The sequence below is a fragment of the Sardina pilchardus genome, chromosome 22 (genome assembly GCF_963854185.1).
Source record: "Sardina pilchardus chromosome 22, fSarPil1.1, whole genome shotgun sequence".
NCBI classification, from domain to species: Eukaryota; Metazoa; Chordata; class Actinopteri; order Clupeiformes; family Clupeidae; genus Sardina; species Sardina pilchardus.
In genome coordinates this window covers 9,687,814-9,709,421 of record NC_085015.1, presented here as the reverse complement: position 1 = coordinate 9,709,421, position 21,608 = coordinate 9,687,814, and the positions used below count along the sequence as shown (strand labels likewise).

General features: G+C 41.1%; 1 protein-coding gene across 1 annotated transcript; it reads left to right on the top strand.

Annotated features, from left to right (window-relative positions):
• The first annotated feature begins 510 nt into the window (after nucleotides 1–510).
• ppa1a (inorganic pyrophosphatase 1a) lies at nucleotides 511–8,600 on the top strand. The gene is made up of 11 exons (XM_062526406.1): nucleotides 511–571; nucleotides 1,122–1,186; nucleotides 2,183–2,236; nucleotides 3,105–3,224; nucleotides 4,791–4,877; nucleotides 6,244–6,370; nucleotides 6,666–6,793; nucleotides 7,112–7,197; nucleotides 7,533–7,602; nucleotides 7,930–7,969; nucleotides 8,373–8,600. Exons 1-11 carry the CDS (start codon nucleotides 511–513, stop codon nucleotides 8,399–8,401), a joined length of 867 nt encoding a protein of 288 aa, XP_062382390.1. The 3' UTR covers nucleotides 8,402–8,600.
• The last annotated feature ends 13,008 nt before the right edge of the window (nucleotides 8,601–21,608 follow it).

Here is a 21,608-nt window from a genome sequence, read left to right as displayed (position 1 = left end):
CGTGTATTTCACATTCTGCACGGCAGACACCTCAGGTCAACTGTATTGCAAGACATCTTTTTTCTCTCTTTTAACTATTTGAGAAGTATGGAAACTGGTGCTTTAAACTGGCTATACTAATGATAATATATTGTGCTACATGTTTAATACCTTGATTTGCTACCCCATGGCATCACGGCTCTACACACTGTAAACTTTCTGTGGTCTATTCCTATGTCAGTCAAGCTACAGTTTGTCAGTACTGACTGTACTGGCTGTCCCTGAGTGTTTAGGTCAGTGTCACTTCTGTTGTTGTTCACAACCATGTGCCTCGGACACAGACTCGGAGCTATGGACACCGCAGGCCATAGGCTCTTGGACCACACAGGCTCCTCCTCCTTCCCCGAAGCCCGACACCACCTGCAGCCCTTGCCGAGTCCGGCTACTTAGCAGAAACGTCTGGGTAGCTTACTAGTAGTGCTTAGGAACCTAATTCAGTGGATGGGACTAAGAATATCAGCCCGGAAAGTCATGAGCTTCACCACTGAGGAGAGAGGAAGGCCAAACACACAAGACTACAGGGTGTTTTTCAGTGAGTAACGTCATGTCCCTTGAATCTGTGATAGAGTGATGCTGTTTTTCTGGTGGGCACTACCTTTTGGTATGTACAGTACAGGTAAAGATTACTGAAGACAATTCTGTTCAGTAAAAATGCTTTAGTTTTTTTTTCTTCTTTTCATTGCAACAAAGCACGTTGCAGGAGAATGAATGTGATGGTGACACAACGATTGATTTTAACGTCTTCACAACCAGGTGTTGTTATCCACTAGAGGTGAAATCACTGGAATGTACCATTAAAACTCTAAACAAGAGTTTAGTTTCAGCAAAAAGAAAGAAAACAAAAGAAACCGAAAAGAAACACACCAATCGAGATCACACAGTGTGACCATATAAGAAGCGTCACACATTCATGTATAACTAACAAATGACCTAACATATCCTAACACCGTCTAACCTTTAAGCTCCGTGTTCTGAGTTTATTTAGGATTTTCATTCTGTCAGTTGGATCTTTGCATTTCCTCATTGCAATGCAGCAGTGTCTGATCAATTTGATACATTTTCATGTCTACTTCTCTTTTCAGAGAACTCAGAGGGAAAATACATCTCCCCATTCCACGACATACCCATTTACGAAGATGAAGCCCAGGTATTTCCAAACACACACAAAGCTCGGATGTCACAACCCTCGGATGTCAAATGTATCAGTATCAGTAATGTTAATCTTATAGTCAAGCTGTCAATACAATTGCATATACTGTCAATACGATTGCATATACAAGCTGCCAATATGATTGCATATACTATTTTCTATGACCTGATATGCTGGAGTGCTGTCTGTCCAATCCAATGTTCCTCTGAACAATATGATCTAATATAATAAAAATTCATCTACACAGAGTGGGGAGTTGCACATAAGTGGCAGGGTTGGCTGCCAGGCATGCACACAACCCTCTGCCCTCTATTTCCCCCTGCCTGCCTTACCTTACCTGCCTCTATTTCTGCAAGAACAAGCTGTTCTAAGCTGAGTTAAGTTCTTAACTCAATATAAATACAAAAACATACATGTAAATATGGCCTCCAGCATCAATAACAGACAATTGTAAAGTGTTCCGGCAGCAACTATCTGGAAGATCTATTCCCCACCCCCACCCCAGAATCCCTGCTAAGTAGCAATCTATAGTACGTCTTCTTTGTGGGCTACTGTAGCTTGCAACACAATGTCCTGTGAGTGTGAAGTGAGCAAAATTGTTTCCTTTGTGTTTGGTTATTATTACTGTATGATCCATACATCAAAGAACTACTGTGGATAATGACTAAGCCAAAGATAATATCTCTCAGTGCCATCCATGCATAAGGTATCCAGCAATAGCGAGGAGGAGAGGATCACAAGTCACATCAGATCGAAGTCACATCAGGATCATTGCATGAGAAAGAGGAGCATTATAGAATAGGCCTATTGGAGCATTATAGTGTATTGCAGAATGTTTTTCTTTGTGATACATACAATAAGCTTGGCAGCAGAGAAGGTTGAAGCATGATGTAATGAAGGATCTTTGTTGGCAGCATACAGTACAGTGCATTATGTGCACCCATTGAATTGTATGCATTCTCTCTCTCTCTCTCTCTCTCTCTCTCTCTCTAGAACATATTCAATGCTGTTATTGAGGTTCCAAGATGGACGAGTGCAAAAATGGAGGTGGGAGTCATCAGCTGTGTTTATTGCTATATTGCCATCGCACATGTCACCATATTCTTATTCTTCGAGGCCTGACTTAACTCTAGCTGTTTGCTGAGTTGTGAAATGGTTCCCCCTCTGGACTGTTTCTGATCGCCTATGTGCATTTAGCATCTTGTGTTGAATCAAAAACAAATCTCCTTACTTGAAATGTCCACCTCGTTGATGAGTGTATCCATGGTTACGCGAGCTCCAGAGAACAAATGGTTCTGAGCCTGTATGACTCCGAGAGAAGAACCTAAGTTCCTCAGGCCTATATTGTCACCTTTAGGTGTTACTGCTACCACAGGCGTTATGTCACTGCTCTGCTAGTGTGCTAATTAAGTGTATCCCTCCATGAAGTAGCCTACAAGTCAGTGGTTCTTAACTGGCCTTGCTTTTGGGACCCACAGTTTCCCATGTTCATTCAGTCACAACCTAGTCATACTCCATTCTAGTCAGAATTTGGGATGTGATTAAACTTGAATTTCCCCTTGGGATCAATAAAGAATCTATCTATCTATCTATCTATCATCTATCTAAGAAGAACAACCGAATCATCACTCTTCTCCACAAATGCTGCAAAACGTTGTTTTCTGGTCAGTTTTTTTAAGTTGTGGCGCTGTACAGATGTTTTACTACCCTGGAAATCCAGAGTTTTCACAAGAGCACAATTTGAATTTGCTCAGCTCTGGCTATTAGTAATGATGCTCATTACCCATGCCCTTGGAGCCGAGCTGCACCAATCACATCGATGTACTATGTCTGATGTAAAGCCGAGCCAGAGGTGACCTACCTATGTCCCTGGTATGACAAAATTAAGTTTCTTGACTTTTCTAAATCTTTTCAGATTGCGACCAAAGATCCACTGAACCCTTTAAAGCAGGACATAAAGAAAGGTGAGCTTCGCTACGTGTGCAACGTGTTCCCACACAAAGGTTACATCTGGAACTATGGAGCAATCCCACAGGTAAAACATCAAAACCATATAGTAATACAATATTGTTTAAATCAATTGAGTCATCTGTCATTACAAAGGAAAAAAGAGTTAGCAGAGGCACTCCAAGATTTTCAGAAAAATAAAAAGCCTTTAATGGTTCATGGCAAGGGTATTTAAAAGCACATGGGCCTACGCGTTACGGCCATATTGGCCTTCATCAGGGCATAGACAAAGGAAGTGGGTGCCCTATGCCCTGTTAAAGGCTTTAAAAGGCTTTAAACCATTAAAGGCTTTTTATTTTTCTGAAAATCTCGGTGTGCCTCTGCTAACTCTTTTTTCCTTTGTAATGACAAACTGTCATAGTCAATTACGCAAACAGCATGTTGCTGACAAGATACATTTTTAATCAAGCTTTAGGTCAACTGACAAGGCAACATGGTACTTGTGTCTAAAGAGCTTTAGAACTGCCATTGCTATCACTTCCATTCATTGTTCAGTGATTGCCACATTCGTTGTGCAACTCCAATGAATGCATATGACATTCTATTGTGTGTTTAGAGACACAGACAGTACATGAGTCTCACGACCAATGACTAATGTCTTATCTAACTATCCTTGCACTGCTGCTATAACTCTTATATTACTATGTTAGGTTTATTCAATTGTCCATGTATTTATACTAGTACTGTTATTATCATTACTATGCTTACATTTTGTACTGTACATATATATTGCTGGTCACTAGAATTTAATCTTGCACTGTTGCACTGTTGGACTTAATTGCACTACCAACTTGACACACACCTCATACTGGATCACAGTACCAATCCTCAGTACATTCATGCACATCTTATCTATAGTATTTTACTGCTCCTTTAGTCATGTTGATTTGTTGATTCGCTTTGTATTTTCCTGTTTACATTGAATTGTATGTTGCGTGTGGTGTCTTAAGCTGCTGGGACCTTGAATTTCAATAAAGTATCTTTCAATAAAGTATCTATCTATCTATCTATCTATCTGACATAGGGTGAAGTGTTAGCTGCTGACACGTCCTCATACTTGCATGCATGGTACTTAAACCCATAGATATAGCTTCATATATCTATGCTTAAACCCATGCATACGGATTGGTAAACCAACAATACAGATGCCAGCACACCACTGCCGTGTGTTTCTAGAGAGATAGAGTAGGACTCACTCAACGTTTGACCCAACACCTTCGAGACATGGCTAGACTTGGAGTAGCCTTCTACAGACACTGTCGAGCTACCCAAGGTTGCCACTCTCATTCATTTTCCAGATTGCGATAAAAGTGAACGTGACAGGGCAGGTCAATGAGTTTGAGGCAGCTGTGTGAGTAGTTTTGATCCCCTGAATGATCCCTGGGGCTGTGCACGTGATTCTGCTGCTGAGGCATTCCTCTGAGGCACTAATGACCGTGTGGAGTTCAGGTGGACTTTCGAGACATGCCATGTGCCCTTTAATCAAGGTTTTAGTTTAGCTTCCCTGTGATGTGTCATAACAGTTTTTTCTCAGGCGGGAAAGAAATTGAATTTAATCTGTGAACATGACATATTCTCCTCCTCGCAAATCCAGACTTGGGAGGACCCAAACCACAAAGACGAGGACACGGGGTGCTGTGGTGACAACGACCCAATTGATATCTGTGACATCGGCAACAAGGTATTCACCGTTTTATTTCAAACCCTATCATTTATGTGTAATCATTATTACTGTGGTGGACAATGTTGTGCCATATCAGATGGCAAGCTGCGTAAATAGTCAGATGGATGTGTAGAAATTTCGACAGAACATGATGTCCAGTGTCACTCTGGACAATCAATGTGCATTGTACACCTTATCAATTTCACATACCAGTCTTCACTGACACGAGCTGTGAATAATTGGCTACTGCTTTCACGGTCATGTCATCATGGTCATGTCTCAAGCAAGAAGGTGACAAAGCCGTTGCCGTTGTTACGAGTCATGACATGCAACTGTCCCTTGACAACAGTGTTCCCTCCATCAGCGCTCTTCAGCCTAGGCTCAAAGTCAAAACACACCTGTATTTTCTGGACTTCCTGGCCCTCTAGTGTCCAATTTATTATTGTCTGTAACTCTCTGATGTGAGATGTAACTCTGTGCTCGTTTGAGTCTGCCTGCTGATAAGGGTATTTTAATGTCTATGTGTATATTTAACCCAGGCAGCTCACTGCTCTGGGTTGTGTGATTCACCTCACTGTGTGTTCACTGTGTGCTGTGTGTTCACTAATTCGGTTAAATTGGGTTAAATGCACGGGATCCCTCACGGGATCAAAAAAGTATATATTCTATTCTATTCTATTCTATTTACAATCTGGTTTATGTTCACAGTAGGCCTACAACCTGCACACGATCCTGTGCGATCTGTAGGCCTACACATCACCCCCGTCCTCCATCAACTCCAATAAATACAATTGAAATACAACAAATAATTACTGGTCTAGAAAGTTCTACTAGTCACTTTCGAGGCCTTCCACAACCTTGCTCCCACCCTACTGTAGCCTATCCGCAATCTATTGACTCCTTCCCACTCACTCAGATCCTCTGACCATAGCCTAGCCTATGTCTATCCCCTGCACCAGACTTTCCACCCTGGGCAAGTCTTTTAGTAGCCTGGATGCCAGACCGAAGTTTAGCCCCGCCTACATCCTTTTTCTGCAGGGAACTTCTGACAAGAATTGAGTATGACGTCATCAGGCTAGTCTTTTAGCGCCATGGCCCCCAAAATCTGGAACTCCCTCCCCCAACCTCTTTGTGATCATCCTTCTCTTCCTTTCTTCGAAACACATCTCAAGGCCTTTTTTTTTTTAATGATGACTTCTCCTCCACACCCAGCACACTACACTACAATACACTTAGCCTCTCTTTGATGTATTGTTTGCTTGCCTTTTTGTTTGCTGTATTTTCATTCTTCTATTGTTGTATTAGCTTGTGTTTTCTTTGTTGGTATTGTATTTTCGACCTCGGGTTTGAGATTTCTATTTCTATGATGGCGTCTGCCTCTCAGGTATGCTCTCGAGGTGAGATAATCAAGGTGAAGGTGCTGGGGACGCTGGCATTGATTGATGAAGGAGAAACAGATTGGAAAGTCATTGTGATAAACACAGAGGATCCTGAAGCCAGCAACTACAATGGTATGTACTACAGTATCTGTGCAGAGGGAGAAGGCACACAGAGGCTGTCTATGTGTGCTCCAGTGAACCTTCTCCCTCTCCACATGATCCATCCTCTCCCGTGAAGCACCACGAATTCAGAAGCGCAGCGGAACTAGCTTTTTTTGACATATATTTGACGTATTATTTGTATTATTTATTATTATTTATTATTATTATATCATTGACGTATTATTTGTGCATTTGACCATTTTTGGTTCGTTCTCTTATTGTGTTTTCATCTTATTTTACCCATGATATTCCCCTCTATGTGCAGATATTGATGACGTAAGGAGGCTGAAACCAGGTTACCTGGAGGCAACACTAGATTGGTTCAAAATGTACAAAGTTCCAGACGGAAAACCTGAAAACCAGTTTGCCTTCAATGGAGAATTCAAAGACAGGGTTTGTTGTTCGATGCATGCCCATGCATAACATATAGTACGTAGACATACTGTAGAACAGATTGAACAAAAAATCAAATGTGAATAGCTTAAGTATTTTATGATGAGTATATTAAGGCATTGTCATCAACATCTTGAAACAACCACCAGAGATGTGTCACAAACATGTTTTACAAAAGGGATGTTTTTTTAGAGTTTAGTGTTAATTCATTGGGTGCTATAAAGGAGGTAGACATGATGCAACATAAAGCTACCAGCTTTAACAGTACATTCAAACAACAGTTTTGTTTTGTGCTGATCCATGCATTTTTATTTCTAGGATTTTGCCATAAAGACAGTCAAAGACACTCATGGTTTTTGGAAAGCTCTGATTTCCAAAAAGACTGACAGCGGTGAGCTAAACTGGTAAGTTTGAATGAAAAATTCTAAATCCAGTTCATTTTTATATATAAAAATCATTTTAAGTCAATAACAAGCTCATCAGATGATAACATAAAATAAGGTAACAATTTTAGATTATTTTAATGGAGATCCAGAGGTTTCAGAAAATGATCTACCAATGTTTTGACAAGTTGCTTATTTATGCCCGAAGCTCCACATTTCCCGTAAATATTAGTTTAGACGTGGACAAAAAGATGAAATCAGGTTTTATGCTAACCATCACCTGAACTCCAGACAGTAGCCTATACATTTTTGTATTCATTCCTAAACCTCCTACTATGTGCTCCCTGTTTTGCCAGCATGAACACCTGTGTGAGTGATAGTCCATTCTGCTGTTCCACTGATGAAGCCAAAGCTGTAGTTGATGCAGTAAGTATTTCTCGCCACCACACTCCATTAAAAAAGGGTTCTTGGGGTGCTATATAGAACCATGCAGGTTTTTAAGAACCCTTAGGGGTTCCTTTGATGGACTTTGATGGAATGGTTTAAAGAACCATTTAGGGGTGCCATGAATGAAGCATGCAACAGAACCATTTTTGGCTCTAAATGGCACTTTTTTTTCTAAGAGTGCCTGCTCAGCCTCAGATGAGACTAGACGCATTGAAGAAAGACCCTGAGGGCAAATAACTGTCTCCTGCTCTGCACACCATGACCGCGAATGTTTACCTAATTGGATCGATTTTGTTTGCTTTTCAGACAAGTCCTTTAGGTCACTCAGAACCCATTCCAAATTCAGGTATGAGCATTTCTAGAAGCGTTTCACATCTTTATGTTTATTCATTTACAAATGCCAATTGAAATTCAAAAGCAATATTTTGTGCTAGTCTTAAAATGCTAGTGATTGATTGCCTGTTGATTTGGAGGATAGAATATTGTTGCTGTTTAGCTGATTTATAAACAAATAAAACTTGTTAACCATAATTCATCATAAATGTAGGTCCACATTCTCACATGCAAACACTACAACTAGGAATTACCAATCCAACTCTTGCTAGTAACTATTTAGATTCAGTGTATGTATTGAGTGCCCACATGGCGTGTTTGAAGTTCAATAAAGCAGCTCGTTCTTTATGTGTCTTTATGAGATGTATGTTGAATACATTTAGTATGGGTATATAACAACTGTCTTTGTCTTTCAGCTGACAAATGGTACTACTACAACAAGTAGTCACGCTGATGCTCACCCTTTCAAAAAAATTCAAAAAGAAATGGAGCCAATCATCAAAACTTACCTAACATTACACGTAACTATTGTGATCCGCTTTCCTCCGCATATTTTCAAATGAGAAAAAGAAGCAAGTGCTTTGGGAATGACATGAAGTGTTTGTCCCAGTTTTCTGCTCTGCCTATCAAAAGAAAATGAATAAAAGTATAACAACACTTGGACTGTTTTTCCCTTTTCATGATGAACAAAAGAAAGAAAGAAAGGATTTGAATTTTAAAACAGCTTGGAGTGCTGCATACACGGTAGCCTATTCACCTATCATGTCAGAGGGATGAGGTGACTCACACTGTCCCTATATTGAAGCTTGATGGTGTGGGGATACTTCTCAACAGCAGGGCTGGAGGTCTTGTAAAGGTAAAGGTATAATTAATTCAGCGAAATAAATGGAAATCCTAGAGGACAATCCGATTCAGTCTGCAAGAGAACTACAACTTGGGAGAAGAACTACTTTACAACACTACAATGAGCCGAAGCATACAGAGTCAAAATCCTATAAGTCTGTGGCTAGACTCTGCAAGCCAAATTGAGACCTATCCACACAGACTCCATTGCGGCCAAAGATACATCTACTATTGAAATAATTCAATTTATGAATTATGGGTGAATACTGTAAGGCACTCTGTGTGTGTGTGTGTGTGTGTGTGTGTGTGTGTGTGTGTGTGTGTGTGTGTGTGTGTGTGTGTGTGTGTGTGTGTGTGTGTGTGTGTGTGTGTGTGTGTGTGTGTGTGCGTGTGTGTGTGTGCGTGTGCGTGTGTGTGTGCGTGCATACGTGACATACGAGAGACGGGCTTGGTTGCGGGCTTGGTTAAGGAGGCTGCAGGTCCCAGCCTTGATGCTGCGATGCTGGATGGCAGCAGCTGAAGGAAGCATATTGGCCAGGTTGGGGTCCCTAATACGGGTAACTCTCTGTGCTTTACTGGTGATTGTTTTGTTAACCTGAATGGAAAGGGCAGCGCATATGCACAGATAATGATGAAGTGTCCTTAGGGGCAAGAGTGGGCTAAGCCCACCCAAGCATTGTGTCTTGTACACAAGAAAGAAAGTAAAAAAAAATGTGTTATGGGGGCGCTGTGGTGGAGCAGGCTACAGCGCTCGTACTATGTAGGCCACTGATACCAAAGATCATAGAGTGCTCCGCTCTAGAATCTTTGACTGATACTGAGTGCCCACGGGGACCCAGGATCAAATCCAGCTTGCGGTCATGTCCCGATCCCACCCCATCTCTCTCTCCCACTTGCTTCCTGTCTACCTCTTCACTATTTTATAATAATAAAGGCAAAAAGGCCAAAAAATATACTATGAAAAAAATATATATGTTTATTTATGTGCTACGGTGGTCAGCACAAAGACAGATTTTTCAGATGGGCATCTGTGCAGTGTGCAGCCTCAAACCCAACTTGTGTTGAGTGTAATGGTAGCTGGTTCATAGCTGTGCATTAGGCCTATTTTAGGTATACAGTAAACCCCCTCCGAATGCTGGTTCTGTCGGTATGGAAAAAACAAAAACAATCGGTGCTGTTTAGCTGCAAGTTGCTGCAGACAACAGCTAGATCAGCCAGTCAGCTACTGTGCTACACTCTGGAGGGGAGCGTACCTGTATGTTCCCAGGGTCCTATGTTCCCCACTTTGTATGGGACTGGGGAACATAGGACCCTTTTTTTCTTGAATTTTAAAAAAGGGTCCTATGTTCCCCGGTTGCAATAGGCTACATACCGGGGAACATAGGACCCTTTTTGGGAAAAGCAGGGAACATATAGGACCCAGGGAACATAGGGATGACCCCCATGGGGTGCATGATTTTAAAGATGCCCTTAGACTGTGGCACTGTAGCTGCCTGGCTGGCAGCAGCTAGCTGGGCAGTAGGCTACCGTGTGTGTATGTCAATTATGACATATGACCGAATTTGACCACTTTGCTGTGTTGCCGACCAAAAAATCAGCCCACCCAAATTTAGCAGGCTAGCTCTGGCTTGAAGCAGGTAGGCCTACAGCTCCCATATGTCCTGTCAGTTTAACCAATCTCTCATCTTTTATCGCACTTTTCTAGCATTTGGGGGGCTGTTTGGCACCTCATAGGCCCTACATGAAATAAGATGCGATAAGACTTTATTTAATGGTTATGGTTATGGTTATGGTTATGCTATTTGGCAGACGCCTTTGTCCAAAGCAACATAGGCCTACAAATAAAACAATAATTCATTTAATGTGAACAAATTAAACTGGTCAAACTAAGTAGGGGAATAGCAATATAAACAATAAACTAAGTACATCTTGAACAAATATGCCTTAAGACCCCTCTCGAAAGATCCGAAACTATCATCCGGAGAGTCCTGGGCAACTCATTCCACCAATGTGGAACCACTGATGAAAATATATATATATTCAAAGAATGAATTAAATCAATTAGAAATTAATCCTCAAAGTTGTTCTAAAAAGTGTAAATAATTGTATCATTGTAGCATACTTACCTCTTCCAAAAGCTTCTCAGTTTAGATATCCACTTTATGTTGTTCCTTTACTGCAGTCTGAACTCCGAAACAGTAGGTGGCAGTCATTGGCTATGAAATTGATGAATAAGTTATTGCCCAAAGAAGATCCCGGTACGGTGGCAGTTCCGTGGAGCCAGCGACAGTAAGCGACAGTACGCGACAATAGCGGGCAAGATGGCGGCGAAAATTGTCAAAATAAAAGTACACACGAACGATCAGATAAAGTAGGTCAATATTCGTTTTTGAGAGCATTTCAACGGTTTGCACGAAATGTATGCATGTTGCTGCAACGTAGCCTATTTAACCACGTGTAAATGTTGTAATTGTAGCAGAGTTTTAACGCTAACGTGCTTGAAATTAAACGGAAGTGACCTCACGCAACACCTTTCTCAATGCAAAGCCAGACGAACGTCTCCATCCCCTGATATAGGCAGAAAATGTCTAATAAGGGAATAAGTAGAACGGCTCTGATATAAGTTACTGACTGCTAACAGAGAGTGGAAAAAACAAACATATAAGAAAAGGATAATAATGTATTAAACATTGATGTTAAGTAGGCTAAATGCTGTATATGATTATCATGCAAGAAAATAATTGTGGAAGGATGACCTTTTCCATAAACATCACCTAAAATAACCCCATTATCAAAAAAAAACCCTCAAACTTATCAGTTAAAATGTTTACAACCAATAATGTCAACTTGTACGTTTTCACATGTAGGCATAAATATGACATAAATTACATGTATGAAATATGTTAATCGCCCCACCCCGACAGGTCATCACTGTATCAAATCACATTCAAGGCATGTCAGGAAACACCCTTTAAGGAAAAACGGATATCAAATACCTTTGTAAGTACCAGGCTATGTAACTCCGTACCAACTTAAATACTTTAAGCCTGTCACTGACACATAGGCCTACTGTTGAATTTCAAATTGTGCTGCTGTGAAAACAAGTTGTGCATATTTGAAAGGGGGGTAAAATTAAATCCTTATGACAGAATATAGGCCTACATTAGCCTAATATTTATACCAAGTTTGCTTTTAGGTACAAGGCATCAAGTCTGTACTGAGTCATGTGCACATAGCCTACTGCTGAACTTCAAATTGTGTGGCTGTGAAAAAACTAAATTGTGCATATGTCAAAGGGGGGTGAAATGTAATCCTTATAATGTGTACTTTCAGGATATATATAAATGTTTATACCAAATTCGCCTTTGTAGGTACCAGGCCATAGTGTACCGAGTCACTAGCGTTACGTTGACACACTTTTGAAATTCAAATTCTGTGGCTGTGAAAACAATAAGTTGTGCATATGTCAAAGGGGGGTGAAATGTAATCCTTATAAGGTCTACTTTCAGAAAATATATAGATGTTTATACCAAATTCGCCTTTGTGGGTACCAGGCCATACTAAGCGTGTACCGAGTCACATAATAGGCTGCCATTGACATACACTGTTGAACTTCAAATTGTGTGGCTGTGAAAACAATAAGTTGTGCATATGTAAAAGGGGGGTGAAATGGAATCCTTTGAAGGTCTACTTTCAGAAAATATATAGATGTTTATACCAAATTCGCCTCTGTGGGTACCAGGCCATACCAGGGGTGTACCGAGTCACATAATAGGCCTGCCATTGACACACACTGTTGAACTTCAAATTGTGTGGCTGTGAAAACAATAAGTTGTGCATATGTGAAAGGGGGGTGAAATGGAATCCTTAGAAGGTCTACTTTCAGAAAATATATAGATGTTTAAACCAAATTCGCCTTTGTGGGTACCAGGCCATACCAAGCATGTACCGAGTCATATACTAAGCATTAATTTGACACACACTGTTGAAATTCAAATTGCGTGGCTGTGAAATCAATAAGTTGTGCATGTGTAAAAGGGGGGTGAAATGGAATCCTTGGAAGGTCTACTTTCAGAAAATATATAGATGTTTATACCAAATTCGCCTTTGTGGGTACCAGGCCATACTAGGCGTGTACCGAGTCACATACAGTAATAGGCCTGCCATTGACACACACTGTTGAACTTCAAATTGTGTGGCTGTGAAAACAATAAGTTGTGCATATGTAAAAGGGGGGTGAAATGGAATCCTTAGAAGGTCTACTTTCAGAAAATATATAGATGTTTATACCAAATTCGCCTCTGTGGGTACCAGGCCATACCAGGGGTGTACCGAGTCACATAATGGGCCTGCCATTGACACACACTGTTGAACTTCAAATTGTGTGGCTGTGAAAACAATATGTTGTGCATATGTAAAAGGGGGGTGAATTGGAATCCTTAGAAGGTCTACTTTCAGAAAATATATAGATGTTTATATGAAATTCGCCTTTGTGGGTACCAGGCCATACTAGGCGTGTACCGAGTCACATACTAAGCGTTACTTTGACACACACTGTTGAACTTCAAATTGTGTGGCTGTGAAAACAACTAGATGTACCGCAAAGCGATACACAATATGACCGCCGTTCAGTCCTGCACATTCTCTCTACAAATATCAATCACGATTTTGTTTCCATCGCCTACTCCATCCCCTTCTGCAACTTTTATGTATGTAAATGAGTGTGTGCATGTGTGCGCTTGCTTTTGTGTATGAGTGCTTCTCTGTCTATGAGTGTGTGTATGTGTGTGTGTGTGTGTGTGTGTGTCTGCTTGTGTGTGTGTTTTATCTGTCTCTATGTGTATATTTTCACTGTGTTCTCTGCCGTCACTGTCACTCCAATATCAGATCACACACACACACACACACGCAGGCACACACTCACACACACACATGCACGCGCGTGCACACACACACACACACACACACACGCAGGCACACACTCACACATACGCTCACATACACACACATGCACACACACGCACACACACACATACACAGGCACACACACAGATACACCCACAGAGAGAGAGAGAGAGAGAAAGAGAGAACACACACAGAATACACACAGATAACACAGAACACACACAGACACAGAGAGAGAGAGAGAGAAAGAAAGAGAACACACACAGAATACACACAGAACATGCACATACACACATACAGTATACACACATGTAAACACACACACGGGCACAAAGAAACACACACACACACACACACACACACACACACACAGGCTATAGTACATCACACACACACACACTCACTTCTCAGCTCCGGTGGTCTGTGTGTCTGATGTGTGTGTGTGTGTGTGTGTGCGTGTGTGTGTATGTGTGTGCACTGTGCATCTGTGTGTGTGTGTGTGTGTGTGTGTGTGTGTGTGTGTGTGCACTGTGCATCTGTGTGTGTGTGTGTGTGTGTGAGAGAGGTGTGTGTGTGCACTGTGCATCTGTGTGTGTGTGTGTGTGCACACACTGTGCATCTGTGTGTGTGTGTGTGTGTGTGTATGTGTGTGTGTGAGAGAGGTGTGTGTGTGTGTGTGTGTGTGTGTGTGTGTCTGTGTGTGAACTGTGCACCTGTGTGTGTGTGTGTGTGTGTGTGTGTGTGTGTGTGTGCATGTGTTTGTGTAATTTTTTATGTACATGTGTGTGTGTGCTGGTGCGTGTGTGTGTGTGTGTGTGTGTGTGTGTGTGTGTATTTGTGTGTGTGTGTGAGAGGTGTGTGTGTGTGTGTGTGTGTGTGTGTGTGTGTGTGTGTGTGTGTGTGTGTGCGCTTTACATCTGTGTGTGTGTGTGTATGTGTGTGTGTGTGTGTGTGTGTGTGTGTGTGAGGTATGTGTAGGTGTGTGTGTGTGTGCATGCGTGTGGGCGTGTTTGTACATGTGGTTGTGTAATTTTTTCTGTACATGTGTGTGTGTGCTGGTACGTGTGTGTGTAGGTATGTGTGTGTGTGTGTGTGTGTGTGTGTGTGTGTGTCTGTGTGTGCCTGTGCTTGTCTGTGTGTGTGTGTGTGTGTATGTGTGTGTGTGTGTTCCTGAATGTTTGTGTGTGTGTGTGTATGACCGTAGTATCCAGCACCCACAACAACCATTCTCTTATAAAACATATGGAAAATAGTTGATTAAAGGTTTCTAATGGTGTCACTTATATGCTTCTAGGACAAAAACTAGGAGAGATTGAGATGTGTGTTTGGAGCAGTTTTTCAAATCCCCAGGGGGGGATTTAGAGGGTTAATCGACACCATCGACAGGTAATCGACACCATCGACAGGGTATACAGTCTATGTGACTCGGTACACGCTAAGTATGGCCTGGTACCCACAAAGGCGAATTTGGTATAAACATCTATATATTTTCCGAAAGTAGACCTTCCAAGGATTCCATTTCGCCCCCCTTTTACACATGCACAACTTATTGTTTTCACAGCCACACAATTTGAATTTCAACAGTGTGTGTCAAAGTAATGCTTAGTATATGACTCGGTACACGCTTAGTATGGTCTGGTACCCACAAAGGCGAATTTGGTATAAACATCTATATATTTTCTGAAAGTAGACCTTCTAAGGATTCCATTTCACCCCCTTATATATATGCACAACTTATTGTTTTCACAGCCGCACAATTTGAAGTTCAACATCTGTGTGTCAAAGTAACGCTTAGTATGTGACTCCGTACACGCTTAGTATGGCCTGGTACCCACAAAGGCGAATTCGGTATAAACATCTATATATTTTTTGAAAGTAGACCTTCTAAGGGTTCCATTTCACCCCCCTTTTAGATATGCACAACTTATTGTTTTCACAGCCACACAATTTGAAGTTCAACAGTGTATGTCAATGGCAGGCCTATTATGTGACTCGGTACACCCTTGGTATGGCCTGGTACCCATGAAGGCGAATTCGGTATAAACAACTATATATTTTCTGAAAGTAGACCTTCTAAGGATTCCATTTCACCCCCCTTTTACATGTGCACAACTTATTGTTTTCATAGCCACACAAATTGAAGTTCAACAGCTGTGTGTCAAAGTAACGCTTAGTATGTGACTCGGTACACCTTTGGTATGGCCTGGTACCCACAAAGGCGAATTCGGTATAAACATCCATATATTTTCTGAAAGTAGACCTTCTAAGGGTTCCATTTCACCCCCCTTTTACATATGCACAACTTATTGTTTTCACAGCCACACAAATTGAAGTTCAACAGCTGTGTGTCAATGGCAGGCCTATTATGTGACTCGGTACACCTTTGGTATGGCCTGGTACCCGCAAAGGCGAATTCGGTATAAACAACTATATATTTTCTGAAAGTAGACCTTCTAAGGATTCCATTTCACCCCCCTTTCATATATGCACAACTTATTGTTTTCACAGCCACACAAATTGAAGTTCAACAGCTGTGTGTCAAAGTAACGCTTAGTATGTGACTCGGTACACCTTTGGTATGGCCTGGTATCCACAAAGGCGAATTCGGTATAAACATCTATATATTTTCTGAAAGTAGACCTTCTAAGGATTCCATTTCACCCCCTTTTACATATGCACAACTTATTGTTTTCACAGCCACACAATTTGAAGTTCAACAGCTGTGTGTCAATGGCAGGCCTATTATGTGACTCGGTACACCTTTGGTATGGCCTGGTACCCACAAAGGCGAATTCGGTATAAACAACTATATATTTTATGAAAGTAGACCTTCTAAGGATTCCATTTCACCCCCCTTTTACATAGGCACAACTTATTGTTTTCACAGCCACACAAATTGAAGTTCAACAGCTGTGTGTCAATGGCAGGCCTATTATGTGACTCGGTACACCTTTGGTATGGCCTGGTACTCGCAAAGGCGAATTCGGTATAAACAACTATATCTTTTCTGAAAGTAGACCTTCTAAGGATTCCATTTCACCCCCCTTTCATATATGCACAACTTATTGTTTTCACAGCCACACAAATTGAAGTTCAACAGCTGTGTGTCAAAGTAACGCTTAGTATGTGACTCGGTACACCTTTGGTATGGCCTGGTACCCACAAAGGCGAATTCGGTATAAACATCTATATATTTTCTGAAAGTAGACCTTCTAAGGATTCCATTTCACCCCCCTTTTACCTATGCACAACTTATTGTTTTCACAGCCACACAATTTGAAGTTCAACAGCTGTGTGTCAATGGCAGGCCTATTATGTGACTCGGTACACCTTTGGTATGGCCTGGTACCCACAAAGGCGAATTCGGTATAAACAACTATATATTTTCTGAAAGTAGACCTTCTAAGGATTCCATTTCACCCCCCTTTTACATATGCACAACTTATTGTTTTCACAGCCACACAATTTGAAGTTCAACATCTGTGTGTCAAAGTAACGCTTAGTATGTGACTCGGTACACGCTTAGTATGGTCTGGTACCCACAAAGGCGAATTCGGTATAAACATCTATATATTTTCTGAAAGTAGACTTTCTAAGGATTCCATTTCACCCCCCTTTTACCTATGCACAACTTATTGTTTTCACAGCCACACAATTTGAAGTTCAACAGTGTATGTCAATGGCAGGCCTATTATGTGACTCGGTACACCCTTGGTATGGCCTGGTACCCATGAAGGCGAATTCGGTATAAACAACTATATATTTTCTGAAAGTAGACCTTCTAAGGATTCCATTTCACCCCCCTTTTACATGTGCACAACTTATTGTTTTCATAGCCACACAAATTGAAGTTCAACAGCTGTGTGTCAAAGTAACGCTTAGTATGTGACTCGGTACACCTTTGGTATGGCCTGGTACCCACAAAGGCGAATTCGGTATAAACATCCATATATTTTCTGAAAGTAGACCTTCTAAGGGTTCCATTTCACCCCCCTTTTACATATGCACAACTTATTGTTTTCACAGCCACACAAATTGAAGTTCAACAGCTGTGTGTCAATGGCAGGCCTATTATGTGACTCGGTACACCTTTGGTATGGCCTGGTACCCGCAAAGGCGAATTCGGTATAAACAACTATATATTTTCTGAAAGTAGACCTTCTAAGGATTCCATTTCACCCCCCTTTCATATATGCACAACTTATTGTTTTCACAGCCACACAAATTGAAGTTCAACAGCTGTGTGTCAAAGTAACGCTTAGTATGTGACTCGGTACACCTTTGGTATGGCCTGGTATCCACAAAGGCGAATTCGGTATAAACATCTATATATTTTCTGAAAGTAGACCTTCTAAGGATTCCATTTCACCCCCTTTTACATATGCACAACTTATTGTTTTCACAGCCACACAATTTGAAGTTCAACAGCTGTGTGTCAATGGCAGGCCTATTATGTGACTCGGTACACCTTTGGTATGGCCTGGTACCCACAAAGGCGAATTCGGTATAAACAACTATATATTTTATGAAAGTAGACCTTCTAAGGATTCCATTTCACCCCCCTTTTACATAGGCACAACTTATTGTTTTCACAGCCACACAAATTGAAGTTCAACAGCTGTGTGTCAATGGCAGGCCTATTATGTGACTCGGTACACCTTTGGTATGGCCTGGTACTCGCAAAGGCGAATTCGGTATAAACAACTATATCTTTTCTGAAAGTAGACCTTCTAAGGATTCCATTTCACCCCCCTTTCATATATGCACAACTTATTGTTTTCACAGCCACACAAATTGAAGTTCAACAGCTGTGTGTCAAAGTAACGCTTAGTATGTGACTCGGTACACCTTTGGTATGGCCTGGTACCCACAAAGGCGAATTCGGTATAAACATCTATATATTTTCTGAAAGTAGACCTTCTAAGGATTCCATTTCACCCCCCTTTTACCTATGCACAACTTATTGTTTTCACAGCCACACAATTTGAAGTTCAACAGCTGTGTGTCAATGGCAGGCCTATTATGTGACTCGGTACACCTTTGGTATGGCCTGGTACCCACAAAGGCGAATTCGGTATAAACAACTATATATTTTCTGAAAGTAGACCTTCTAAGGATTCCATTTCACCCCCCTTTTACATATGCACAACTTATTGTTTTCACAGCCACACAATTTGAAGTTCAACATCTGTGTGTCAAAGTAACGCTTAGTATGTGACTCGGTACACGCTTAGTATGGTCTGGTACCCACAAAGGCGAATTCGGTATAAACATCTATATATTTTCTGAAAGTAGACTTTCTAAGGATTCCATTTCACCCCCCTTTTACCTATGCACAACTTATTGTTTTCACAGCCACACAATTTGAAGTTCAACAGCTGTGTGTCAATGGCAGGCCTATTATGTGACTTGGTACACCTTTGGTATGGCCTGGTACCCACAAAGGCGAATTCGGTATAAACAACTATATATTTTCTGAAAGTAGACCTTCTAAGGATTCCATTTCACCCCCCTTTTACATGTGCACAACTTATTGTTTTCATAGCCACACAAATTGAAGTTCAACAGCTGTGTGTCAAAGTAACGCTTAGTATGTGACTCGGTACACCTTTGGTATGGCCTGGTACCCACAAAGGCGAATTCGGTATAAACATCCATATATTTTCTGAAAGTAGACCTTCTAAGGATTCCATTTCACCCCCCTTTTACATATGCACAACTTATTGTTTTCACAGCCACACAAATTGAAGTTCAACAGCTGTGTGTCAATGGCAGGCCTATTATGTGACTCGGTACACCTTTGGTATGGCCTGGTACCCGCAAAGGCGAATTCGGTATAAACAACTATATATTTTCTGAAAGTAGACCTTCTAAGGATTCCATTTCACCCCCCTTTCATATATGCACAACTTATTGTTTTCACAGCCACACAAATTGAAGTTCAACAGCTGTGTGTCAAAGTAACGCTTAGTATGTGACTCGGTACACCTTTGGTATGGCCTGGTATCCACAAAGGCGAATTCGGTATAAACATCTATATATTTTATGAAAGTAGACCTTCTAAGGATTCCATTTCACCCCCCTTTTACATATGCACAACTTATTGTTTTCACAGCCACACAATTTGAAGTTCAACAGCTGTGTGTCAATGGCAGGCCTATTATGTGACTCGGTACACCTTTGGTATGGCCTGGTACCCACAAAGGCGAATTCGGTATAAACAACTATATATTTTATGAAAGTAGACCTTCTAAGGATTCCATTTCACCCCCCTTTTATATATGCACAACTTATTGTTTTCACAGCCACACAAATTGAAGTTCAACAGCTGTGTGTCAATGGCAGGCCTATTATGTGACTTGGTACACCTTTGGTATGGCCTGGTACCCACAAAGGCGAATTCGGTATAAACAACTATATATTTTCTGAAAGTAGACCTTCTAAGGATTCCATTTCACCCCCCTTTTACATGTGCACAACTTATTGTTTTCATAGCCACACAAATTGAAGTTCAACAGCTGTGTGTCAAAGTAACGCTTAGTATGTGACTCGGTACACCTTTGGTATGGCCTGGTACCCACAAAGGCGAATTCGGTATAAACATCTATATATTTTCTGAAAGTAGACCTTCTAAGGATTCCATTTCACCCCCCTTTTACATATGCACAACTTATTGTTTTCACAGCCACACAAATTGAAGTTCAACAGCTGTGTGTCAATGGCAGGCCTATTATGTGACTCGGTACACCTTTGGTATGGCCTGGTACCCGCAAAGGCGAATTCGGTATAAACAACTATATATTTTCTGAAAGTAGACCTTCTAAGGATTCCATTTCACCCCCCTTTCATATATGCACAACTTATTGTTTTCACAGCCACACAAATTGAAGTTCAACAGCTGTGTGTCAAAGTAACGCTTAGTATGTGACTCGGTACACCTTTGGTATGGCCTGGTATCCACAAAGGCGAATTCGGTATAAACATCTATATATTTTATGAAAGTAGACCTTCTAAGGATTCCATTTCACCCCCCTTTTACATATGCACAACTTATTGTTTTCACAGCCACACAATTTGAAGTTCAACAGCTGTGTGTCAATGGCAGGCCTATTATGTGACTCGGTACACCTTTGGTATGGCCTGGTACCCACAAAGGCGAATTCGGTATAAACAACTATATATTTTATGAAAGTAGACCTTCTAAGGATTCCATTTCACCCCCCTTTTATATATGCACAACTTATTGTTTTCACAGCCACACAAATTGAAGTTCAACAGCTGTGTGTCAATGGCAGGCCTATTATGTGACTCGGTACACCTTTGGTATGGCCTGGTACCCACAAAGGCGAATTCGGTATAAACAACTATATATTTTCTGAAAGTAGACCTTCTAAGGATTCCATTTCACCCCCCTTTCATATATGCACAACTTATTGTTTTCACAGCCACACAAATTGAAGTTCAACAGCTGTGTGTCAAAGTAACGCTTAGTATGTGACTCGGTACACCTTTGGTATGGCCTGGTATCTACAAAGGCGAATTCGGTATAAACATCTATATATTTTCTGAAAGTAGACCTTCTAAGGATTCCATTTCACCCCCTTTTACATATGCACAACTTATTGTTTTCACAGCCACACAATTTGAAGTTCAACAGCTGTGTGTCAAAGTAACGCTTAGTATGTGACTCGGTACACGCTTAGTATGGTCTGGTACCCACAAAGGCGAATTCGGTATAAACATCTATATATTTTCTGAAAGTAGACCTTCTAAGGATTCCATTTCACCCCCCTTTTACCTATGCACAACTTATTGTTTTCACAGCCACACAATTTGAAGTTCAACATCTGTGTGTCAAAGTAACGCTTAGTATGTGACTCGGTACACGCTTAGTATGGTCTGGT